The sequence below is a fragment of the Solea senegalensis genome, linkage group LG3 (assembly GCF_019176455.1).
Source record: "Solea senegalensis isolate Sse05_10M linkage group LG3, IFAPA_SoseM_1, whole genome shotgun sequence".
Classification (NCBI taxonomy): domain Eukaryota; kingdom Metazoa; phylum Chordata; class Actinopteri; order Pleuronectiformes; family Soleidae; genus Solea; species Solea senegalensis.
In genome coordinates, this window is record NC_058023.1 from 25,403,605 (window position 1) to 25,426,365 (window position 22,761).

The 22,761-nt window shown below is 42.0% G+C and overlaps 1 protein-coding gene across 3 annotated transcripts in view; it reads left to right on the top strand.

Moving 5' to 3' along the window:
* celsr1a (cadherin EGF LAG seven-pass G-type receptor 1a) overlaps positions 1–22,761 on the top strand; it is an 85,069-nt gene that overhangs the window by 11,601 nt on the left and 50,707 nt on the right. For all 3 annotated transcript variants that reach the window (XM_044021208.1, XM_044021210.1, XM_044021211.1), the window contains exon 2: positions 22,367–22,722. In XM_044021208.1, coding sequence (XP_043877143.1) covers positions 22,367–22,722 — 356 coding nt within the window. The remainder of the gene's footprint in view (positions 1–22,366; positions 22,723–22,761) is intronic.

The window sequence follows — 22,761 nt, forward strand, 5'->3', positions numbered from 1 at the left end:
CAAATTCAAATGTTCCTCTTCAGATCCTGCGCTACGTCACTGCCATGCAGTGTAATTTCATATCTCAGCTAATACTAAGGAAAAACCCTTGCTCACTGTGTAATTGTCCGATGTGTAATGGATTGGGATGTGATCCTAACCGCTATTAAGCCTTGGCACCGGCTCTGACAATGCAGGTATTAGGATGAAATGTCAAACGGCTTTTTGGATTAAGGTCACTGGCACAAAACAGACCAGTATCTGTATAACGTCGAAGTCCCATTGTTTAATCCACCCTAATCAACCTTCCCTCTTCTCAGGGACAGTAGGCATGGCAGCTGCTCCAAGTTTCTGTTTCTGTTTGCTAGTATTGGTCAGTTATTTTGCAGCCCTCTCTCAGCTGGCATGCATATGAAGCTGAATTATCAACCAGGAAATAACATACAAGAACAGTTTTTATGAGTTACAGCTGGATACAATTTCTCCAAATTTCTCTCCAGAGCTTTCCAGAAAACTGACACCTTCTTATAATTACCCGTCACTGAATAGTTCTTCATAGGGGCTTTAACACGGATCCTCTGTGAATGTTGATCTTGGACTCCTCAGGAAGAACTCGTGCCAAATAGTATTCATAGAGGTGTCAGTTTTACTCATTCCCCATCACCAGAGGAGGAGCTGGTGACAGGTGTAATCTTGACAGTTAATAGCTTGTGTGTGGAACGTGTTGATACCCGCCTGGCTCTCAAATTGTTGTCGTTTTTTTTTTTGTTGTTGTGTCTTTTGTGGTGCTGTCTGTCAAACAGCACTTGGTATTTTCAACATGTTATCTTTTGATTCATTTGCCGTATGGGATAAAGTTGGTGTAGATTGATCTATAGCTTCCTCAGTTCTCCTTTTCCCACTATAATTTATTAGCGCAGTGGCAGATGGATGATAGATGGTCCATGCTTCCAAGGCCTTTAATTATATAGGTAATAAAGGTAATACTCCTTCCAGGGCAGTGAAAATAACTAGCCTCTCATCACAAAGTAAATTGCAGTGTGTTCTCCAGATTTTTAGTTGGAGGGTAATTTTAGTCTGCGACACCATTGCTGTGACACTTGTGATGATGTTTGTTGTTTTGTTGGTACTCCACTTTGCTCCAGACCAGTGGTGGTTACTCGTGTTCAAAGCTCATTTCAGGCCTAGTGATTTATGGAAGACTGAAATAAGGATTGTGAACCCTGACCAAGAGGAGAATCTGTTTCAGGGTACACCCGTCCCTGACCCCTGTCTTCCTCTGGTATGTCAGACATAGACATCTGCTGTCATCATGGGTGTCACCTTTCAACCTCCTGACAGCTTCTGTTCTCCTCTGACAGCTCCTCTCTTGTTGATTTTGAGGAGAAAATACATGTTCATGCCCACTTACATATAACACAAAGCAAACATTTGTATGTGTGAATGCACATGCAACAATTGGCCCTTTACCTTTCACTCAAACACGCAAGTGTACACTGCAAAATGAATTACACTTAGCTCCTACTGGCGCAGCGGCTTAGGCCTGTGAAAGCATTTCAAAGGAACAGACTAAGATGTGCGGATTGAGGCTTTGTGTGTTTTTTTCCTCGACCCCCTGGGCCTCGTCTTTTAACAGATAGTGGGAGACACAGATCGATGAAGACAGAGGCAGCTTCGAGGTGTGTTGGATTCGCTGTACATTTCGATAGGGTGTTAAGATGTGTCTTTTGAAGTGAGACATCTTCCTGTTACATTTTGGGTCAGGTGTCTCATGCGCATACGGAAAGAGAATGTGCAGAAGCATGCGTTTGCATTCATGCTTGCACATGCACACACTCGGGTATCGTCAAACCCCTCTCTGTCTTCACACCGTCCAGATCACAGAGCGATCGTGGACTTTGCAGTGACCGGCCTTTACCCTGGAGTGTTAAGGCAAAGTTTCACACAAAGATTGCCTACACCTTTTATGTGACACACAAAAACGGCCCCACCCTCCCAAAATGTCTTTGGTTACACGTGTATCAAAGTCAAGGCTATTTTATCCTTCAGAACCAGCTTTTACGCAGCAGCTTAAAAATGCAGTCTTAAATTACTCGTGTTTTATTCTGGGGCTTGCTTTTTCTTTTTTACCAACAAATCGAGCTCTTGTATCTGACTGATCATAGAAGTAGATACAAGGACATTTGAAGTGTTTTCACACCTCAGCAGCTACTACAACAATAATAATAAATGAATTATACAAAGGCCCTTCTTGTCAATATACAGTATTGGATGTGTAGTGGCTCTCCTCACACTTAAGTTATGGAGCTAAACAAGGATCCACAATGCTCCTTTCTGTCCGTGTTCCACCTCATGTGATGTTTGAAAATGACATACGTGCTGCAGTCTCCCTTCAACGGGCACTGATCAAATTACGGTCTGGATTACAGTGAAGAACTGTGTGTCTGTGTGTGTGTGTTTAGTACGTTTTCTGAGTCGGAGACGTGACTGTACTGCTTCTATGAGGAAACAAAACTTGAACGACCTGAGTGGAACACTCGAGTTCACCTACCTTCTCTTTTGATCCACCCCTTCAGTGTCAGTACTGTGATACAGTGCAACAAAGTGGGATGTTTGCCAGCGCATCTCGTTAGTCTAGGACATTTGCCAACTCCGAACCTTCACTGGTTGTTGTTAGAGACTAATGGCAACTCTCACTCTCTGACGACAGACACTCCCGATTGCTCACTAACTGGTTGCAGTACATTTACCCCTCTCCACTCTGCTTGGGATCCTCTTAATACTGCATTGATTGATTTCCACTTTGATATAGTCCATAACGCAGCCATCACTCCTTAATAGACCCATTACACTCTTTTAATGCTTGGAGATGAACTGCAGTTGTTTTGTTCAGGGACTGCACAGGGTCTGTTTGTCAAGTCATTGACAAAATGACATTTTAGACTGGTGAGGTGGAAAAAGTATTCAAGCCAATTATGTGGGTCAGATTTTATTTCAGGAATAACCACTTCAGTTTAGTTTATTTCCAAACACGGAGTCCAAATGACAAATACAAGAAATGATTACAAGATTAAACACAAGCCAATGTTTCCACGTGTATAGCCGTCATTGCACGTCTGCTTATTGTCAGGCCTCATGAGGCAGTGCAGGTTCAGAGGTTGTGACCTCGGTCTTTGGCCATTTCAACTTTAGCCTCCAGGAGATCACATAGACAAAGTAGAGGGCATCAGACTGATGGCTCAGGCGCTTTAAACATGGATGTTATCTGAGTGAAACTCTTACTTACTGCAGGGTCGTCTGAACCGTCACTTTGTCTGTGCATCACTGACAAGGCTGAGCTTGTTTGGGGGGGAAGCAAGGTGGAAAGACATACGCTCTTTTCCATCATGGAATAAGTGACAGTGCTGGTTTTATTTGATATTGATAATATCAATATTATTGATTTTAGTAGTGAAGATTGTTTTATTATATGAGAGAGACATGTTTGACGGTGGCTGACAGTACATAGGCACAGAACAATAAAACCTGTTGGATATTTATTTCCTCCATGCTCATGAATTCGAACTTGAGTTGTCTAAAATAGGGAGAAATTACATTTGAACCCAGATTAGGATTGAAAATAATAGATCATTTGGTGAATTTGCCATCACATTTACTGGAACGGTGCATGTTTAAAACAAACAAACATATTTATAGAAGAGATTGCTTTTACATTAGCAATGTTTTTCCATTCAGCCTGTGTTTGTGTGTATGATTGATTCAGAGCCGTCTTCTGCTCTTCAGACTCCCCACTTATTTTTTATTATTGTTGGTCAGGTAACTTTGTTCATGTATTACACATTTTAATTTAAACCTAACCAATACTGTTAATGGTTTGTCAAAAAAAAAAGAGTTATGTCTCAAACAATGAGGAAATGCAGCCGTATTGATGTTTTCCTCAAGACTGAGCTGTGGAGCAGAGCAAGATGGTGCAGCCAGCAGCAGGTACACAATTCACATTTCAAGCTGAGGTGACCACGCCCACACTTCAGACAACTGGCAAACAAAAGTTCACAGCGCTTCAATTTGCATTTTATCTTCCTGTACACAGTCCTGCTCACAGTCATTTGTTTTGTAGTGGGGAACGGGACTCGTGGTTTTGTTTTTACATGTCAAAGGTGCCTTTCAATGCTGATTGCCCTTCTGCAGCCAGTCCTGCCCCAGTGAGTAGCTTTGTGTTGTAGGTGTGAACTCACTGTCTGCTGGGTGTTAAGAGTCACACAGATTATAATGGGCTCACAAGACGAGGCTTTTCAACGAGGCAGTTCAGAGTTTCAATGGAAACCCGTTATTACTTGGATCAGTGTTTGACTAAATACACTCTAGCACATTTCTCAGGGAAGGTTGTGACCGTTAATCCCCGTTTCCACCAAGCGGAACAGTTTGGTTCAGTTCTGTAGGTCACACTGTAATTTCTGTATCCATTGTCAAACAATGAGACGGGTACCAAAACAGTGTTTGGCACCCTTCTGTTGCAGTACCAAGCACTGTGGTCTGGTTCCTTCAGGGTGGCGCTAGACACACTGCAGTCCATTTCATGGTCGACCGAAATCATCACTTAAATGCAACACAACAGTATGTCTTTCCATGCAGCCTTCATTCTAACAAAGCTTCTCTTTTTGTGATATATGCCAAAAAAAACACAGAATGCTGGATGTCCTCCATTGTTGCCTTTTGTTTATTGTGTTGCATTCTTCTTTGTGGAATTTGTGATGTCACGCTATTTCCGTAGCTGCTGTAGCTGAATTTATTGCTATGTCATTTATTTATCGGACCTTCACAAGCCGTAGTGGACACACAAGCGAGATTAAGGTACTATTCCAATCCTGCTCTGGACCATATGGTGGAAAAGAGGTTTTAGGTTTCTCTTGTTGGCGTCAGTGGAATAATATCGTTATATTGTGATTTTAAATGTGGACCAGAATTGAAAACATCTAACTTATATTCAATGTCCCGTTGGGATCTAGAAGAGCTTGCTGATGGTTAGAGTAGGATCAAGACCTGTTGCTTTTTGGAGGGTTTTCGGTGCTTCATCTTTGCACTCGTGTGGCTTCTCATGTTTTAAAGGCTGCATGGTTTTGATTGATTGGTCATACATCTGATACCATACGTGTATTGTAGACTTGTGGTTCGGTAAAGCCTGTGAAACCCTGGGCCCTGAGAGAGGCCCTGTCATGATGTGAAGAATGGGTTGGTTGAGCTCTTCTTCAGTCACCTTCCTTACTGAGCGTCCAGGGACGACAGCTGGTTCTCCATGCCTGGCATTCTCTTGTTCACTGCTGCCACTAAACATTCTTCACCACACACACACATACACACATATACATTCCTTGGGTGCTGGCTACTCCTCGTAGTTTAAATGCTATGATTGGTTATTGCAAATGACAAAGTCCAGGTAAATTAAACATTTATACATTCACGAATGTGTTTACTGCATTAATGATTAATGGCTTGGGCCTGCAACACTGTATTGTTGCTTGCATTACACATTTGAGCTTACTTTGTAAGATGTGTCTCAAGTTTGGCAAGAGCCATATGAAACAGAGGCTTTCCTCCGATGCTAACACTAAGTGGGTTTTGCTCATTTACTGTGTGTGATATGACTTGACTCTCCCATAGATGTTGGACACCCAGAAACAAGTCAGTCTTGTAAGACGGTATCCATAAAATTACAGAGGAGAGTTGTGGTTAGTTGTTGTGGTTTTGCTTCAGGGGGATATTGGTCTACTGTTGGGATTATTATCCCACAGACATTCACATGCACGAACATATACGCCACATCCATACCAGCTCTCTGTAGTCACTCACTCAGTGGGGTCCAGAAGGCTGCGGGGCTGATAAAGTGGAAATGGCCTATCATTAAAAAAGTGATGACAGAAGCTGTGGGCAGGCATCAAACAGAGGCATACTTCTGGCATTGTGTAAGCAGTGCAGACCTCTATCACTCACAATTACTCTTTTTCTGTGAATGGTGTGCGTCAAGTTACAGGAGTTTATCTTAGCTCTACATCCTTATTAAAGTCTGCTTTTGAAATTAGAGGAGACACATTAATATAGATAATACCTTTACACTCAAGTTTGTTTTCCTTATTACAAGATATACATTAGGTTTTCAGACAGTTATTAGGCAGCTCAATGTTAACATGCTGATGTTTGGTCGGCATGGTCAGAATCTCGATTAAGCAGGTTAGCATAGTCGTTGTAAGCCTATTATTGTGCTGACATGGGCACCTGAGAAAATAAGGACTGTCAAATTTGATCTGACACTCAGATCAAATATGGGTGAAAGTTCAAACTCAACCTTAAAAACCTATTTAGGTTGAAAATATACAGCCCAGAAGCCCATCAGACCTTCTATGGTAATGACCGTGTGGTCCAACAGATGGTGTTGTGAATGCATCTTGGCCCTCAAAGAAAAAAGACAAATGAACATCATGATATTCAGGCTGCTCCTTTTTCCAAGATAACTTTCACTTTCAATATCTGGCAGCTATTCAACCATTGAAAAGCTGAGGTCACGCTGACACGCTGGTGAATCTTGTGATTGGACGGATGTCCCACGGAGGTCCCAATGGCTACTGTAATGACAGTGACAGCTCTTAATTCTCTGCTTTCCGGGAGTTTTCGAATTGTCTAGATATCACGGTCTGGGAGTTATGGTAATGAGAATTACGTGTGCCAAATCCTGTTGGTGACAAATCGTCTTCCGAGGCTGACAATCATGATACAAAAGCACTTGAAATGGAAAGTATGTACGTTCTTTGGATTCTATACCATAGACGAGTAGTGCAAGGACAGTTTTTTTTAATAGTAGGAATAATAATGATGTCACATTTATGTGTGCAAGTCTATGTTTGCATGTGGGCAGGTGGAGTAGCGTGTCACATTATATTCATTTGAACTTGAACTTTTGGAAAAGTCCTAGTATGAACATATGATAGTGTACTAGCTTTGTATAGTTTTGTACATAATACTGCACACAGTGCTTTGGCCTAATAGCTGCACGTGCACCAATAGACACACTCGTCTCTACAACTGCTGACAGGCAGTTATTTTTCCCTCTGGATATTCATTCTTCTGGAGACCTCCCACCAGGATCACACCTCATCTGGATATCGTGCATGTATGGCACAGATACAGCGTCAATGGAGCACACGCTTGTTTGTGTCTCACTGGGAGTCAGAGTTTGGATGTCTTTCACAGGCTTATTTGCCTACTTAATAGTCCCCACATTCCAGTCTCGACCACAGGAATGATTTCACCTGCACGCAAAACCGAGGAACATTTTTATAATTTGACCGAGTGTTGCCTATAAATGTGTGTGTGCAATCGCCTGCGTGCAGTGCGAGTGGAGCTTTGGCCAAAACATCTCAGACACACACTCAAAACAGACTTTTAGCAATTTCCTTCCACACATACGCTCCTATCCAGTAGACTGTTCTCAGTCTTATTATAGTGACCCTGCTCCTCCTCTCTCCTGCATGTCATGACATGCCCCCAAAACTTCAATAACCACCCTTTCTTTTTTTTTTGAAGAGCAGAAATATTCTTTATTTGTGATTGATTGAGGTTCAGACAGTAATTCATGGGTCTATTAAAATGTGTCTCTTTGGGGGTGGAGTCAACAGCTTTATGATGTTGGGGCGTGTACCTGCAGGTTAAACTACAGACATACTGTACTTTTACTGTTTTCCCCAAACCGCATAAATCCCACTTCAGGAACATGAGGGTATTTGGTGAGAGAGTATGATTTTAAGTCTGAAATGTCTGAAGATGCTTGGACAGAATGTTGAGATGTGGCCAACAAGGGTTTTTGAAATATCAGAACAGATGCATGGTGATCAGATTCACTGATGGATATTTGAATAATGACAATAGAGAGTCGACTTTGAAAGAGGAAGAGTACAAGTGAAATATTGCTTTTGAAATATTAGAGCTGTATATTCAAAAGAATCAGAATCAGAATCAGAAGAGCTTTATTGCCAAGTATGATTTGCACATACAAGGAATTTGTTCTGGTGACATAGGTGCATACAAGCATACAAAGTTTAAAAAAAAGTGAAACAGTAAGAAGTTAAGTGAAACAGTAAAAGTTAAGTAAAACAGTAAAAAGTTAAGTGAAACAGTAACGTATCGTATATATACACAGTATATAAATGTTTATATTTATATATTTATATATATATAAGGGTAATTCAAGTCCCCCTTTTTTCTCTATTTAAAATAAGAAGTAAGTATTGCTGGTTGTACAAGCTGACAGTAATTACTACCCTAATTTCAGCCAAGAATGCAGTCAATTTGTCAGAGGTAGAGAATGAATTGGACCTCCCATGCTTAAAGCACATGTCCACAAGCCAACAATAACACTTCCCTTTTTGAATATAGAATATTTGATATTTAATTTGGTTTACAAATATGTCTTTTTTTATATCAGATGACTTGATCAATTGGTAATTTGTATTACCAGCCAAACTACTTGGAATAACTTATATAATGGTTTTCACATGAATCGCTAGTGTTTTATTCAGTGGTAAAATAGCAAAGTATTTAAGTGTAAAAAAAAATACTTTCCGCCGGTTCATTTCCAACTGTGGAACTTGAATGACAATGAGATAGATTCATTTAATTAAAAAATAAAAGAAATATCCTAGTAGGTTGATTGAAACTGATCCATCCCTCCTTTATTTTCTTGAAGCTGACTCACTACCACACCATTCTTGTCAGCCGTCACCAAGCACAATGCAGTGACATTTAACTGACCCTCTGGAGGAGAAGACGAGGGAAGGAGAAGAGAGGTAGAGAGAGAGAGAGAGAGAGTGATAGAGAGAGGATGGAAGTTCTGGCTATGATAATCCTTGAGAGGGAGGAAAGGAAGGAAGGGAATAGGATTGTAGAAGGAGGAGGGGGTGTCCACTTTTTTTTACCCTCACATTCCCTCTTTTTCTGACTTCAAACAATCGCCCGGTGAGAGGGAATTATTCCCCTCCGCTCAACCGTACTACTTTGTAACACCGCAGGTTCCCCCCCCACCAGTCTGTCTCCCCCCCCATCACAGCCATTATTTTCTGCTTCCATAGAGAATAGTCTTGTAAATGGGATGTTAAGCTTTATTGAAAAGCTCTTAGTGGCGCTATTATAGCTGATGGACTGAAAGTATGAATTTTATTTGGCATGCTATTTTCTGTTTACTCTCTTTCACGTCTACACTGTAGGTATCAGTTAAGCTTTTATGGACGTAAAATGTTTGTTATAGTTAGGGCCACCCTTTAGAGCAAAAAGGGTGGCATGTGTTTTCTTTAAAAGAACACCTTGAGAGAGATCCCGGGAGATTTATAAGAAAAAGGGCCCCAGCCAGTAAAAAGTCAGCAAGGGCCCATAAAACCCAGACACAAACAGTCTTTTTGTTTGTGAAATGCACCCTGAGCTTTCCATCGCAATCCTTCTCTAGTTTTGTCCTTGATCCAAACAGAGAGCGATATTTCACTTGTGGTTTGTTCAGCCAGAATCGGTGACGTGGACGATAGAAACATCAACAGGTCATCTGGCAAGCCGGGAAGCTGCAGGTGGGCTACAAGCCCGGCTTAGGTCGACCACTCGCTCTGACATCTGTGTCTGTATCAGCGGTGTTTCAGTGTGCGGGGGCTGGATCGCTTGGTGACAGAGTGATGAAGTGCATGCATGAATGAATCGATGAATTTGTCTGCGTGACTGGCTGCTTGGCTGACTTATTAAGTGACTGAGTCGATCCATGAATGACTCATTGATTGAACAAGTGTTTGGCCGGGGCGACCAACTGGCCAACTATGCATGAACAGCTGATACACCACATATGTTATGACAATAGGCCAAACATCCATAAACCACACATTTAGAACATGCCATAGCTTTAACTTTGTGAAGAGTCTTTAAATTACACACATTTGACACGGCATCTAAATCAAGTATGTGAACAGTGGTTTATTTCACAGTGCATCTATTTTATTTTTTACAAATGCTGCATCCATATTACTAGGTTGTCTTTTGGAAATTGTGTTTTCTAATGAAAGCTATTTACATCTTTTCAGTTCCACATTAGTAGACAAGTTCATGCTGTCAAGTTGTGGTCAATAAGAATAAAATATGTAAGGAAATGTGGGCGTCATTGTTTTCGAGGGTCTCAATTCAGCGCTACTTTGAAGTTTGACATTTAAAACAATACTAAACAAAAATGCCATGGTAATGAGGTTGGCAGACCCAGCTGGAGCTGGGCAGCTTTATGATGCCAGTGTTGGTCCCTGGATGCTAGGGGTTTTTAAGAAGCCTATTATCTCCATGAACTATCTCCATGTGTTTCTGCCACTGTTGCGTCGGTTAATAAGTTGGACAAGCTCCTACAATGAACTCAATGTTGGGTTTTTTTAGAGCTTGTGCATGTGCCTGTCTATTCCACCTCTGCAGTTGCCATATGTCTGTCATTGGATTTCGATTACATATTCCTGGCTTTCTGTGAGTGGAATTGGCCCACAGCAACATGAGCAGTGACAGCAGGATGTAGATATGCTGCGTGGTTATCATTGTTGCTGAAAATGTTCTTAAATATAAGTCTTTGGTATTATAGGAGGAGGTCTCACCACTTTGCGCAGTTGAGGACGCAGCTTAGAACACATTTTTGAAGACATGTTACATGGCCCAGTGTGTCTGCCTGCTCAGAATTTGTAGATGTGCCTTCTGATAATTGTTGGCTTTCGCTCTTCCTCTGACAGCCTGAAAGATATGGCTAATACATTAACAATTTATAGTGTTTCTGAAGACTTCCTGAAGTTGACAGCAGGTCTGAAAGCAAGCCTTCGGGCCTGGAATTCTCGACAGGAGAACAAAGGCTGAGGCCGTTGGAGAGTTTCACCATGCCTAATTGGGAACGAAAACTAACAATTATCGCAACCTGCTTCTGCAAAAGCTACCATGTTTGATTCACCGTCTTTCTGCCTTGTTTAGTGTTGACATAAAGTGAAGAATGGCAGGTTTTTTTTCCTTGCAGACTTGCAGACTTACTAAGGTTCACTTGAAAAACCAGGAGGAAAAACATGATTGGAAGTGTGTTAGTTTATCTCAGTAGTTTAGTGTTACGCTTACATTATCATTACCGCAGCACTGAAACAATCACTTGGATCAGTCAGTTGCTGTAATGAGTGGAAAATGAATCCGAAAAACCAGATAATTGATAGTTTCTGCTCTCCATGTGTGAGGATATGCTGCTTTTACATTTGTATTACTAGAATAGGGCTAGTATTTTTGAAGAAATTGTGTTTCCCAAACTCAGTTTCCCCTTAGTTGAGTTTGTTCTTTTCTTTGTTACTTGCCCACCAGTGACACTTGGTCCTGTTAGCGTAACTGTTAGCAAAGATGGCGGACACTGTTTACATTCTGGGAATGAGGTCCTGTCCCCCTACGAGTGGGTCTAGTCAAGGGTCAAAGAAAAGAATGAAGATATTTCTCGACTCAGGGGAAACTGAGGTTGGGAAGCACAATTTTTCAAAAATACTACCCCTATTCTTGTAATCGGTGAAGTATTCCTTTAACTATAGCAAATGAGTCTTAAATTCCTGGTTGTAAAAAGAAATATCTCTATTATGTCACTGTTGTGGATGAGATCATTTCTGTCCCTTTTGGGGCCCTTGGCTTTGTAAGGGGGCGGGGTTTGGCAGAATGCCCCCAAAATGCCAGTGGGGGAGGAGGAGGAGGCAGGGTGGGGACATTGAGTGGGCATTCAGCAGGTGTCAACGAGCTGTTTCGGTGGGGCTTTGTCTAAACAGCGACTGCAAAACCCATGCTCGCACATCTCCACACAGTTAAACGCACTCACGAGCAAGCACTAAAATGTCTGGAAGATTTTCCTGACTCTATTTAAATTGACACAAGTCTCATCGTTTCCCATGGTAACCCCACTTACCAACACACACACACACACACACACACCAACCTGCCCCTCCCCTTTCCTTTTCTCCCCTGCTTTGTTGAAAAGAGCCAATCGCGTGGCGGCTGGTAACTAGGCACCCTATTTATCAGTAACCAGCGCCAACAATAACTGTAACCCGACACCTCCTCAGAGAGAAAGAGATGGAGGAAAGTAGAGAGTTGGAATGAGATGGAGAAAAGAAAAGGAGTGAAACAGAAAGTCAGGAATTTCCCGAGAAAAACTGGAAATTTGAAATCCATTTTAAAAGCGCTGAATTATTTGTCGCAACTTAGAAATGAGTGCACCTGTTGTTTTGGCCGTCGAAAGCTTCATGTTTAACGATGTCAATAAAGTATCTGTAATAAAAGTGAATAGATTAATACGAGCGGGTGTAAGGAAGTCAGGATGAGCAACAGCAAAGGACAGAAGCAGAGAGAAAGAGAGGATCTGATGTCGCTGTAATGGATACGCAGGTCCTATCAGGCCATTCATGGCTGGGTAGCTCTTAAGAGAGCGATGCAGGTCGACCTGTGAGGAAGCTTTTGATCAGTGGGTGCTCCCACCAAACCACCTATTTGTCCACTCTTAGCTTATCAAATGGGATCAATACTAAATACGGTGGGAGAGAGGGACCTGAGTGTGCATGTGTGTGTGTATGTTTGTGTGGGCTGTTGCTACATGTGTGTTTGTGTACGTGCAGAGCAGCAGAGCGCAACCAACTGAAGGCTGCGTGGCCCCTAAGCCTGTGTATTTGTGTGTGTGCGTGTGCATATGCATTCCTGGTTATAGCTGATTGATTCCCTCCTCCCAAACGGAGAATGGTCCGTTTGACTCTTCACCCTTCTGTGATGTGTTGAATGAGGACTTTGAAAAGATCTAATTCTGCTTATACTAATGAGTCGACCACACACGCAGCATGGACTTCACTCGTCATGAGAAGGCAGCCGCCTACAGTCACCCAAGTTTTTTATCCGCGGACATGTAAACTGAACAATATCCCTCACTTTTTGAAGATAAACTGTCTGCATTAAGATAACTCAAAACAGCAAGATTGATGTTATATATGTTGTTTACCCAGTGTGTTGTCTTTAGTTGTTGTTTTTTTTATTTTATTGTGTGTATTTTTTAATAATGGACCATGACTATGTTTTTAATTGTTGTTTTGCTGAACCAAACACTTACTGTTTAGATTCAGAGACTCTATAGTGGCAGAAATTATATACTGTGTTTAATGGCTGTTTACTCACGAATTTATCTTTAAAAAAGACTGAGGTTTTTTTTTTACCCAGTAGCCTTAATGTCCATCAACATTCTCTTTTAAAACCAGTTTTCAGCTTTTGGAATCAAATCCTTCCTAGTTTGTGTTTTCACCACTCAGCTCTGACAGGTCATGATGATGATGCTCATGCTAGTTTTTACATGATGTCAGGGGCTAATAGCTACTTGTTAGAGTTAACTCACTATGCAAGTTTGGACTTGGAGTAGAAATGCAGTCTTCGCCTTAACTGATCTCTGTACAGCTCAGTTTCTTGTCTGTTTTTTTTTTTTAAGTTTCCTTTAGTTTCTGTTCAACCACGCCATCACCCTTCCTCAATCTTCTGTCTCATTCTTTCATTCCAGTCTGAGAGACACCACATATGACAACCACACTTAAAAAAAAAGAAAGGATATCCATAGCTATTAAATTACAAACAGCACTTATAAACGAATCGTGGTATGAGTTGAAAACAGGATGACACTTTCACCACGAGATCTCTGAAAGAGATACTGAGCGATTAAATAAATGTGATGCTTAAATTACCTTTTGCAATCGAAGTCTTCAATTAAACTGTCTCTCAGTTGTCAGTCTGAGACAGAGGAGCTGATAGTGGATAATTTTTCTGTCTCATTAATTTAACTTCAGTCTGTGTGGGGTGAACTTGGCGCATGTTGTTGCCCCAAGTTCTTTTTCAACATTATTTCGTCCGTTGAAAAACCAGAGCCGTACGACACCTGGCTTTAAGTGGATTAGTCGACTCAGGAGAGGGGATGGCAGACGTGAGGAGAATCAGAGTGAGAGCGAGAGCTGACGCTGCTGAAAGTCTGAGGTCTCAGAGTGCTTGAGTGGAACAGCTAAAGTGTTTTAAAATCAGTTATGGAAGCTGTGCGGAGATTTGACAGCAACGTCCTTTGCCTTTATATTTACGGAACTAATGGTGCATGATATCGTTCCAATAACCTGGTGTCTGTGCTTTCTCGGGGATAGAAGTCCTCGCTCAACGCATCTGGGATTATTCTCTGAAATGTAGTAAGCCTAATTTATTCGAGAAAAAAAATCCCGCTTTCACTTATTCGGGCTAGATGACTTTAATCTGGTTTCCTACAGTCAGCGTAAAGCCATTTAATTGGACTACTGTCCAGTGTCTTTCTCACTGTTGTCTTCCTTTGTGGAGCATGTGCAGAACACAGAGGTCAGTTTGGGTTCAGCTAAACACTCGCTTTCAGTCCGATTTCACCCATCCTTACATGTAGACTATATAAAAAGGCTGTATAATTAGACTTTTATAATGCTTTGTCAGCAACTGTCTCACCTTCCATTTCTACTCCCCTCTGTCCTCAGGGTGTCTCCTGAAACTTGTTAAAACACCAGTACATGATGTACATTACTCGCTGCTGATTGTATCGTCACAAACCTTGTCACAACAACAGCGCTGATACCTTCTCTCCCTCTCTGCTTTCAATCTCGTGTCCGCATCTGTACTTCACTGATCAAGGCCTCTCTCCATTCGATCTCTCTGATTAACCACTTTCATTGGCAGCAGTCGAGAGGGTGATGAGCTAACAAGTGCACTAACACCAGTCCACCCTCAGGCACCATAAGACAATCCAGGAGCTCATTTAAGCTCGTTTTGCATTGTCTGGCCTCCTCATCCGGGCTCGCTCAGCATTGTCTGGGCAGGAACAGTGCCTCTATTCTTCTCACAGCTCTCTCCCAGCTATCCTAAATGGGACATCGATATTCTAGCTGGGCCGTTTCTTGGCCCGGCACTCGATGCCCCTGAGTGCTCTGCTTAAGTACGGCCACCAAGGGCACTTGTGGGCGGCTTGTGAAAGTCCATTCCGCCTAAAGGTGAAGGTAGAGGATGAAGGTGATACAGCAGTGCAAGCTTCCGAACTCCCTCGTGTGCCGAGTCAAAGAGTGTGACATCACCACAGTGTGCACCTGATTTTGGATGCTTATGAGATACACTTTACACTTTACATACAGGTCCGCTGTCAAAAAGCCTTTAAGTGCACCATCTGTGGCTAAAGTGTGGTCTGTTTAGACACTTGCACGGGGATTGTACCTCAACAACGAATGAAGGAGCTCGGCTCTTTAATATACTTTATTGCTTTTGTGTGTCTGTACTAGTAAAGTGCATGGTGTCATCTTTTTCAAATGTGATGGACAGTGTTTAATATAAGAAGTTTAATAATCAAATGACGCACAAACTGTAATTTATTGAACTGTAGTCCACCTATTTGTTTATTTAAAAAAAATGTATAAACTAAATGTTAAATTCATGAAGCATGTCATGTCAGAAATTATTTGACAAGCGGCATTTATTTATATTCTGAGAACAATGTCGACATGAGTAAAGAATAATCTGCCAATAATTAAATAATAATCAGGTGCAGAACAGGTTCTTGAGGTTCATGTTGATGTCAAAGTGAAAAGAAAGGTCACATTAATTCATGTCATTTATGGTTTCTTGGATCTTCCCCTGGAGCCTTTAATACACATGCTTTAATATTAAACAATATGTCACAGGGAATAAAGAAGAACAGATTTCTTTAACTGACATCAGTGGTGTTGTTGTAGGTTCTAGTTCTCTCGTCCCACCTGTTCATTCAAAGGGCCGTTTGAGTGCTTCAGTTGCTGATCCTGCTTCAGTCAGCAAGCACACGTGTAATCCCACCTGTTCTCCGGCTGTAGATGGGATGTTATCCTTCTGACAACTCAAGCACGCAGCCACACACACCCAACACCCCGACCGCCTCACCTGCTCTCCTTCCCCCTCTCCCACCACTCACTCCTGCCAGTGAATGGAGTCTTTTTGTGTTGCTGACGCCACAGCAGTTACAGTAAGAGGAGGATGAGGAGTAGACATAAAGAAGAGATAGAGGAAGACAGGAGTGGACGTCTTTTGTGAGGAGGAGAGATTGCAACAGTTGTGTTTTTATGTGTGTGGTGACGATATATGGTAACTCCGGTACTTAAAAAAACACTGTTACTCGCACACACAAACACTGTCTTCTTCCAGTTCTTTATTGCTCTTTTCAGTCATACTGCACATTTAGTAACCAGTGGGAATGTGTGAAATTGGCATTTATTGACTCTGCAATGGATGCAGCTGTGCAAATTCTGGTGCAACACCTCGCTCTTTCCCAACCTGACACAGTTCTCCACGATTTATTTATTTCACTCTACTTCATTCCATTAATGACTTCAGCCAAAGTTGCGTTTGAGCAAGGGACGGAAGTAAAAGAAAAGCAGAATATAGCGACTGATTGTGACTCGTTTCGTGTCCGGTTTGTTTATGATGTCACATTTCACGTAGAAACGACAAAGGGCGAAAAAGGCAAAACAACCATAGACAATGCGAATAGTGTTTTACCCGGGTTTCTTTTCCCCCCAGATATGAGTGAAGACACGTGCACATAGAATCGTGGCCTCTGTCCGCTCTTGTGTGCAGCGGCGATCTCGTCGACTGCGAACAAACTTAAGACCTTAGCGTTGTTATTCCACCCAAAATCATAGCGTGGGAATAGGTGGAATCACAAACCTTTTGATGTGAAATGTGTTTGTAGATGTCATGAAATAAAATATACAGCAAGAGTCTGGTCTTATATCTCCCAGAAGACATAAATCTCTTTGAGGTCTGTGTCATTTAACCTGCCACCCCCTGACATTCCTGCAGTTAATCATCTACTCACAGTTCGCCTTTGTTTGCATTTAAAATCCACCACTGGGTCATTGTATCATTTAATTGGATCGTGTGTAATTAACTGTGTTATTCTGTTATTCTGCTGTGGTGTGATTAAAGGTTTGATGGCAGCACCTGCTGCAGGAGACAAACAGCCAGAGCAAATCACTGAGATATACATTTTGGCTGCGAATATGAGCAATTATTGTCATAGGAGTCTCATTTTAAACCTCTATTTGATCACAGTGGTAGGTTGCAATATGCTGTATTTTTGAGGTAGATATCAGATAACTATCCTCACTTGTCTGCCTTCATTTCTTACTTCAAACTCTTGCTTATCTCCTATTCTTTCTGTTTGTCTTTTATTTCGTCAGAGCTGGCTTCACATCTTTTGATTGATGGTGATTTGATTGCATTTACTTCAGTGTGTGTTTTTTCTGGGTGATTTCCCTCTCAGCCTTTAGTGTTAACAGGATGTCAGTCCGTGTGTCTGCAGGCGGCTGATACGTGATCTGATGCTGGTGCTGAATGACACGAGAGTAAAGAATTGAGAGGGAGATGAGACTTAGATGAGATAAAATGCTGGACGCAGTTGAAACGACTATTTTAAACTAATATCTTACTGTTTTGGGCCACTTTCCTTGTGTTTTAATGTTTTAATTCACATATAGAGGAGAGGAAAAGTGTGTGTGTGAGAGACCACATCTATAGTCAAGCTCGGTGTTTGTCCCTGATAGGACAGAGTTGTTCAGGTGTGTCCAATAAGGAGGAGCTGCCGTTTGAATTTTCAACCAGTGACTGGATAGGAGGCACTTGTGTTACAGGCTTTGTATTGATTCAAATATTTGAATCTTGTGTAGCGGAGGTGGGGTTAGAGGGAGGGAGGGAGGGGTAGAAAAAGAAAAGTAGGAGAAAGTTGTCTAGTTCTTTCTGAGATATTAACAGTGCTTTTTAAGGGGTTGCTCAGCTGTAAAACATTTTAACTGTGCTGTAAAAAGGGTTGCGAGGTGCGAAAAATGGCAGTTATTTCTTAACAGGCTTCCTGTTTTTTTGTTGTTTTTTAAACAGACCTCCCTCGAGGTGATAACAGTTTACGCTTTCAGCTACTCAGAGCTTTTGATAGCAGAAATTGAAGCACAAAGAATGAAATATAAGTCAGCGGAAAGATGGATAAAATGAAAGATTTGGGCATTCATCAAAATTGAAGTTATAGCATTGACTTCAGCCCTTACTAAGTGTTAAAATGACCTTTGTTTGTGTGTATAAAGGGCCGAAGTGTGCCTCTGTGGTGGGCTTGACACTTGTGACACCTGCCTGAGCTGCAGATGTCACATTGGTTTGTTGTTGTTTTTACTGACCCCACGCTCTTAGTAACTGACTAAACACTGTTGTTGGTTTTATACTGTGGGGTTGGGGGGGGGGCAGGGGGTGACCACCACGGTTGAAGTCAACCATATCTGTGCTGTTAAAAATGATAAAAACAGACAAGATACAGTAAATATTTGGTAATAATTTGGCCACAATGATATTACCCAAACTAAATATTATGGGCAGTATTATGCCAGGATTTGATTTAACTGTTGTATTGATATTTTTTAATTCGCAGTCAAGTTAATGATGACAAAAACTCCTGTACTGTGTACTGTGTACTGTGTTGAGTGCTTGTCACTCACAGTGAAAGACACCTGCTTTTGTATGTGTGACCTCTTTTGGAGCTTTTTTGCCATAAACACTGACCTTGTCAGGACCAAAACCTGGCATAAACTAATCTCCAAGATTACAACATTGGTCATGGTTAAAGTTAGTGATCATGCTTTGTTTTGATGAAACAAGATAGCTGTGTGAGCGTGTGTGTTTTTGTTTGTGTGAACGAGAGAGAGAGGGAACTTTAATGTCAGGGAAGCAAACAGACAGCTGACAGACGTATACAAATGTAGTAGCTCTTTGTGTGTGTGTGTGTGTGTGTGTGTGTGTGGTCATCTGTTCTCGTACACAAACGCAAGCGTGTCGTCAGCGTAGTTTGCCTCACAGCTCATTTACAGCTCTTATCACCTCTGGACCTACACCGCATGCGTCTAATTGTGCGGCCCCTCATTATCTCGAACTGTGCTGCATTGACAATAAATGTAAATATTTCAAACTGCAATGATGACCGAAGTAGCAGGTTTCAATTAGCGTTTGATCATGCAAACTGATCACACCACGTTGATTAGCACTGGTTCGGTTGTAAAGGAGCATTAATCTAAAAATGAATTTCCCTGTAAATGTGTTTTTATCTAGTGTGCAGACACTGCATGCAAGTTGATAGCGATAAGGGGATGGGGATGTGTGAACTTAATGAATGATTTACCCATGGTACTTCAAACGTGGTCAGATTACACCGCAGCTTTGATGCTTCTCACCTCTTGTTTTAACTTGGAGGGTCATCTGTTGTATTAGGCCATTTTAAACTTCAGTGCCTATTTGTGCTTATCTGCTGTGTGTGTGTGTGTGAGATAGCATGCTTACACACACAGAATTCTAATTTTCCATGGCGTTTGTCCGTGACACTCCCTTTCCATGGTTCAGCCCATCCTCTGCATGTGTGTGTGATCCCATGCTTAGCAGCTGGTGGGCTCTATAAATAGTGTTGTTTTGGGATTGCCCCTGAAAAGACAAAGGAAGTAAGCAGCTATCTTGGAAAAGTGTGTCAAAAGTATAATGTCATCAGTTGTCGGTATTAATCAGATTGTTATTTTAGACAATTCTTCATTAAGAATGTAAGAAATGACATGTCACACATAACCAACGGGATCTCAGTCTCAGTTTTCTTTTATTTGGATGCAGTGCTGGCCACCTGCAATGCTCTGTAGTGTCACTACACTTCTTGATCTATTACACCAGTGTTTCCCACACTGTCCAGTGCCAGATCCCACCCACAATGAGAGCACTTCTCATAGCACTGACTGTATACTAGTGTTAATTTAGCACTAATGCAGTTTACAATCTGTACATGAAAGCTGTGCTCGAGACATTGCTTTGGGTTTGTAGTGTGTGTGACACGAGCTATCAGAGCCGAGTTTTATGTCCTTAATTTATAATTGCATGTTCATTATCACGTCTCTGCTACACTGTAAGTCCATGCAGGGTATTTAGCACGTGTATGTGTGCTGATCAATCTCTGGTGGCATGTGGGATACCATTGTATTCCCAGACATAGCGGGGGTGACGCAAGCCGGCAGACACTCTGTCTGTTATCAGTATGTTGAATGGAAACCTCCATTCCAGCACATTACAACAAGTAAGCACACCACAGCTGCTGCTTAATGTCACTGTTCTGCTGAGTGACCTGCTGATGCCCGGCTGAAACTGTATTGAGTGCTTTTTGCTCTCGTTACCACCCACCTTGATTTACAGCTGGTCCCCGCTCCCACAAAGCAGCAGTAGCTTGGCTTCACTCAACTATGGCGCTTTTCCACTATAGAGTTCTAGCAAGACTCGGCTCGACTGTACACAGTTTGGGTATCATGCACATCGTTTTCCATTACTATAGTAGCGCCCCAATATGGGCGGGATCGGCACTGCTGTGACGTCCTTTTATATGCGACACAAACACACAAACTAGGGACCAGCAAAGCAGTTCTTTGCCATGTGCTGATTCATTGGAATCACTTAATTCATTGGATTAGTCTGGACTCCGTCTGACACAGTCACTGACCTAAAATGTATGGCTGAACGGGTAGCGATTCGGCTTATGATCTCCAGCTTTCAGCAGTGCGGTCACTAAATACACCCCACTCCTCTGTTAAATATTGAGATTTTAGAAATTTCTTTGCTAAATTTTGGAGATTAATGTATGAGTTTAAGTCTTGATCTACAGTTTGGCATTGTTCGGTTTAATTCCCGTGTCGGATGTCTCGCTTGTGACGACACTCTCTGCCAATCAGTGGCCTACAGTCTGTCCATGTCACATTTTAGAATCGGTTCAGCTCGCTTGGATCCTCAAAAGAGCAGTTTCTAAAAAAATACCAGGTACCAGGCCCTTATAGAAAAGCAAAAAGAAATAGTAGAGTCAATTTGAGCCGAGCTAGAACTGTATTGTGGAAAAGTGCCACTAGTGTCTAAAATAAATGGGTATACTTGAACCCAAACAAACCAAGCCAGAGGACAGCTAAGTAATGAAAACATTCAGTATAATAGCTAATAGTTTATGGCTGGAAGATTAATGTGCATCTTAGCATTGAGCCCAAAATAGCAAGAAGAAATGATTGTGTTCACCCAGGTCTTGTGATCCCCTAATGCTGATTGTAGCCAAAGCCAAAAAAAACACCCACATGGTTGCAGTCATTTGACTTCTGAGTGAATGTCGATTAAACACTTCACCACTGGTCAAAACCTGTTTTTTTTGGTTCGTGGGAATGGGGTTTATGTGAGTTCTTCATCTTGATGCTGTTGGAGTTGACCTCCAGCCTGGCGGCTCTAATAATTGACAGTGCATCTGTGTTTGTGTGAAGAAGAGATTAAGGTCCTTAGAATTGGCTTCAGAGTGATGGGGCACCTGTGGCCGAACCTCACTGTGACTCTTTCACCTCTACACTACACACACACACACACACACACATAGACATCCGCCACACACTTAAGTACTCAGTGTTGTGCAGCAAAGCTGTGCAATCTGACCCATCTCCCTGCCCCATTTTCCACAGTGTTATACCCCCTGTCAGTTTGATCTGGCCTCACCACCTGTTGTCAGTTGTATTTCACCCCTTTACACTCTGTAGCCCATACCCTTCTGTGTCCCTCTGTATGCACCAGAGAATACAGTTGTGCCACAAGAAGGTATAAGACCAGACCCAACCTTCCCCAGGGGGAAAAATCCCAGCCGGATCCAATTACTCCCAGACAGAATCTGCTCCGACAACTTAATTCAATCTAGTGGCAAAAGTGTTAACCAGTAAACACGCCAAGCTGCTAAGCTGCAATGTAGAGCTAAGAAAAGAAATCAAAGTGAGCTAAAACTGTGAAAAGCAACTATTTAACGTACGCTCGCTATTAAGCCCCATTAAAGCTTGAAATGACAGCAGCAAAAGTTATGTTAGCATCGCTGCTGTTTTACCTGATATTATCTTTATATCATGCCATACCTTTATGTTAGGACTACACGCCGCCTTGCATTACATAAAGAATACTATTCCTTTTTTTGCCTTATCTTTTAAAAATGGAGAACCCTCTTTTGTGTACTAACTTTTTTTGGTTCCTACACTTTGTTAATCAGAGAATTAGAGAGAATGGAAAGACTAACAGGAAGTAAAGCATCACCTTACATAATCCTAACTTCATGTCTGAGAGTAATTTTTACTATACTTTACTATACTTGTACTATACAATCACTTTTATTTGTTGTCTTGTCACTCTTCATTTCTGTTTGGATGCTGTCATTGAAGTGAAAGTCTATAACACAGTGGACCATCTACTTTTGTTCTTTCAGATGGTGTCCATAAGGTCGTGGCCCTCTGCACGCTGCGCGTCACCATCATCACCGACGACATGCTGACCAACAGCATCACGGTGCGCCTGGAAAACATGTCCCAGGAGCGCTTCCTCTCCCCCTTGCTCAGCCTCTTCCTTGAGGGCGTAGCAGCCGTGCTCTCCACCAAGCGGGAGTCGGTGTTTGTGTTCAACATCCAAAATGACACAGACGTGCAGGGCTCCATCCTCAATGTAACATTTTCGGCGATGCAGCCTGGAGGGGCCCCGGGTAAAGGGGCGTTCTTCCCCTCGGAGGAGCTGCAGGAGCAGATCTACCTCAACAGGACTCTGCTCAGGCTTATATCATCTCAGGAGGTACACATGTGCACATAACATCAGAACAGAGGTTAGAAA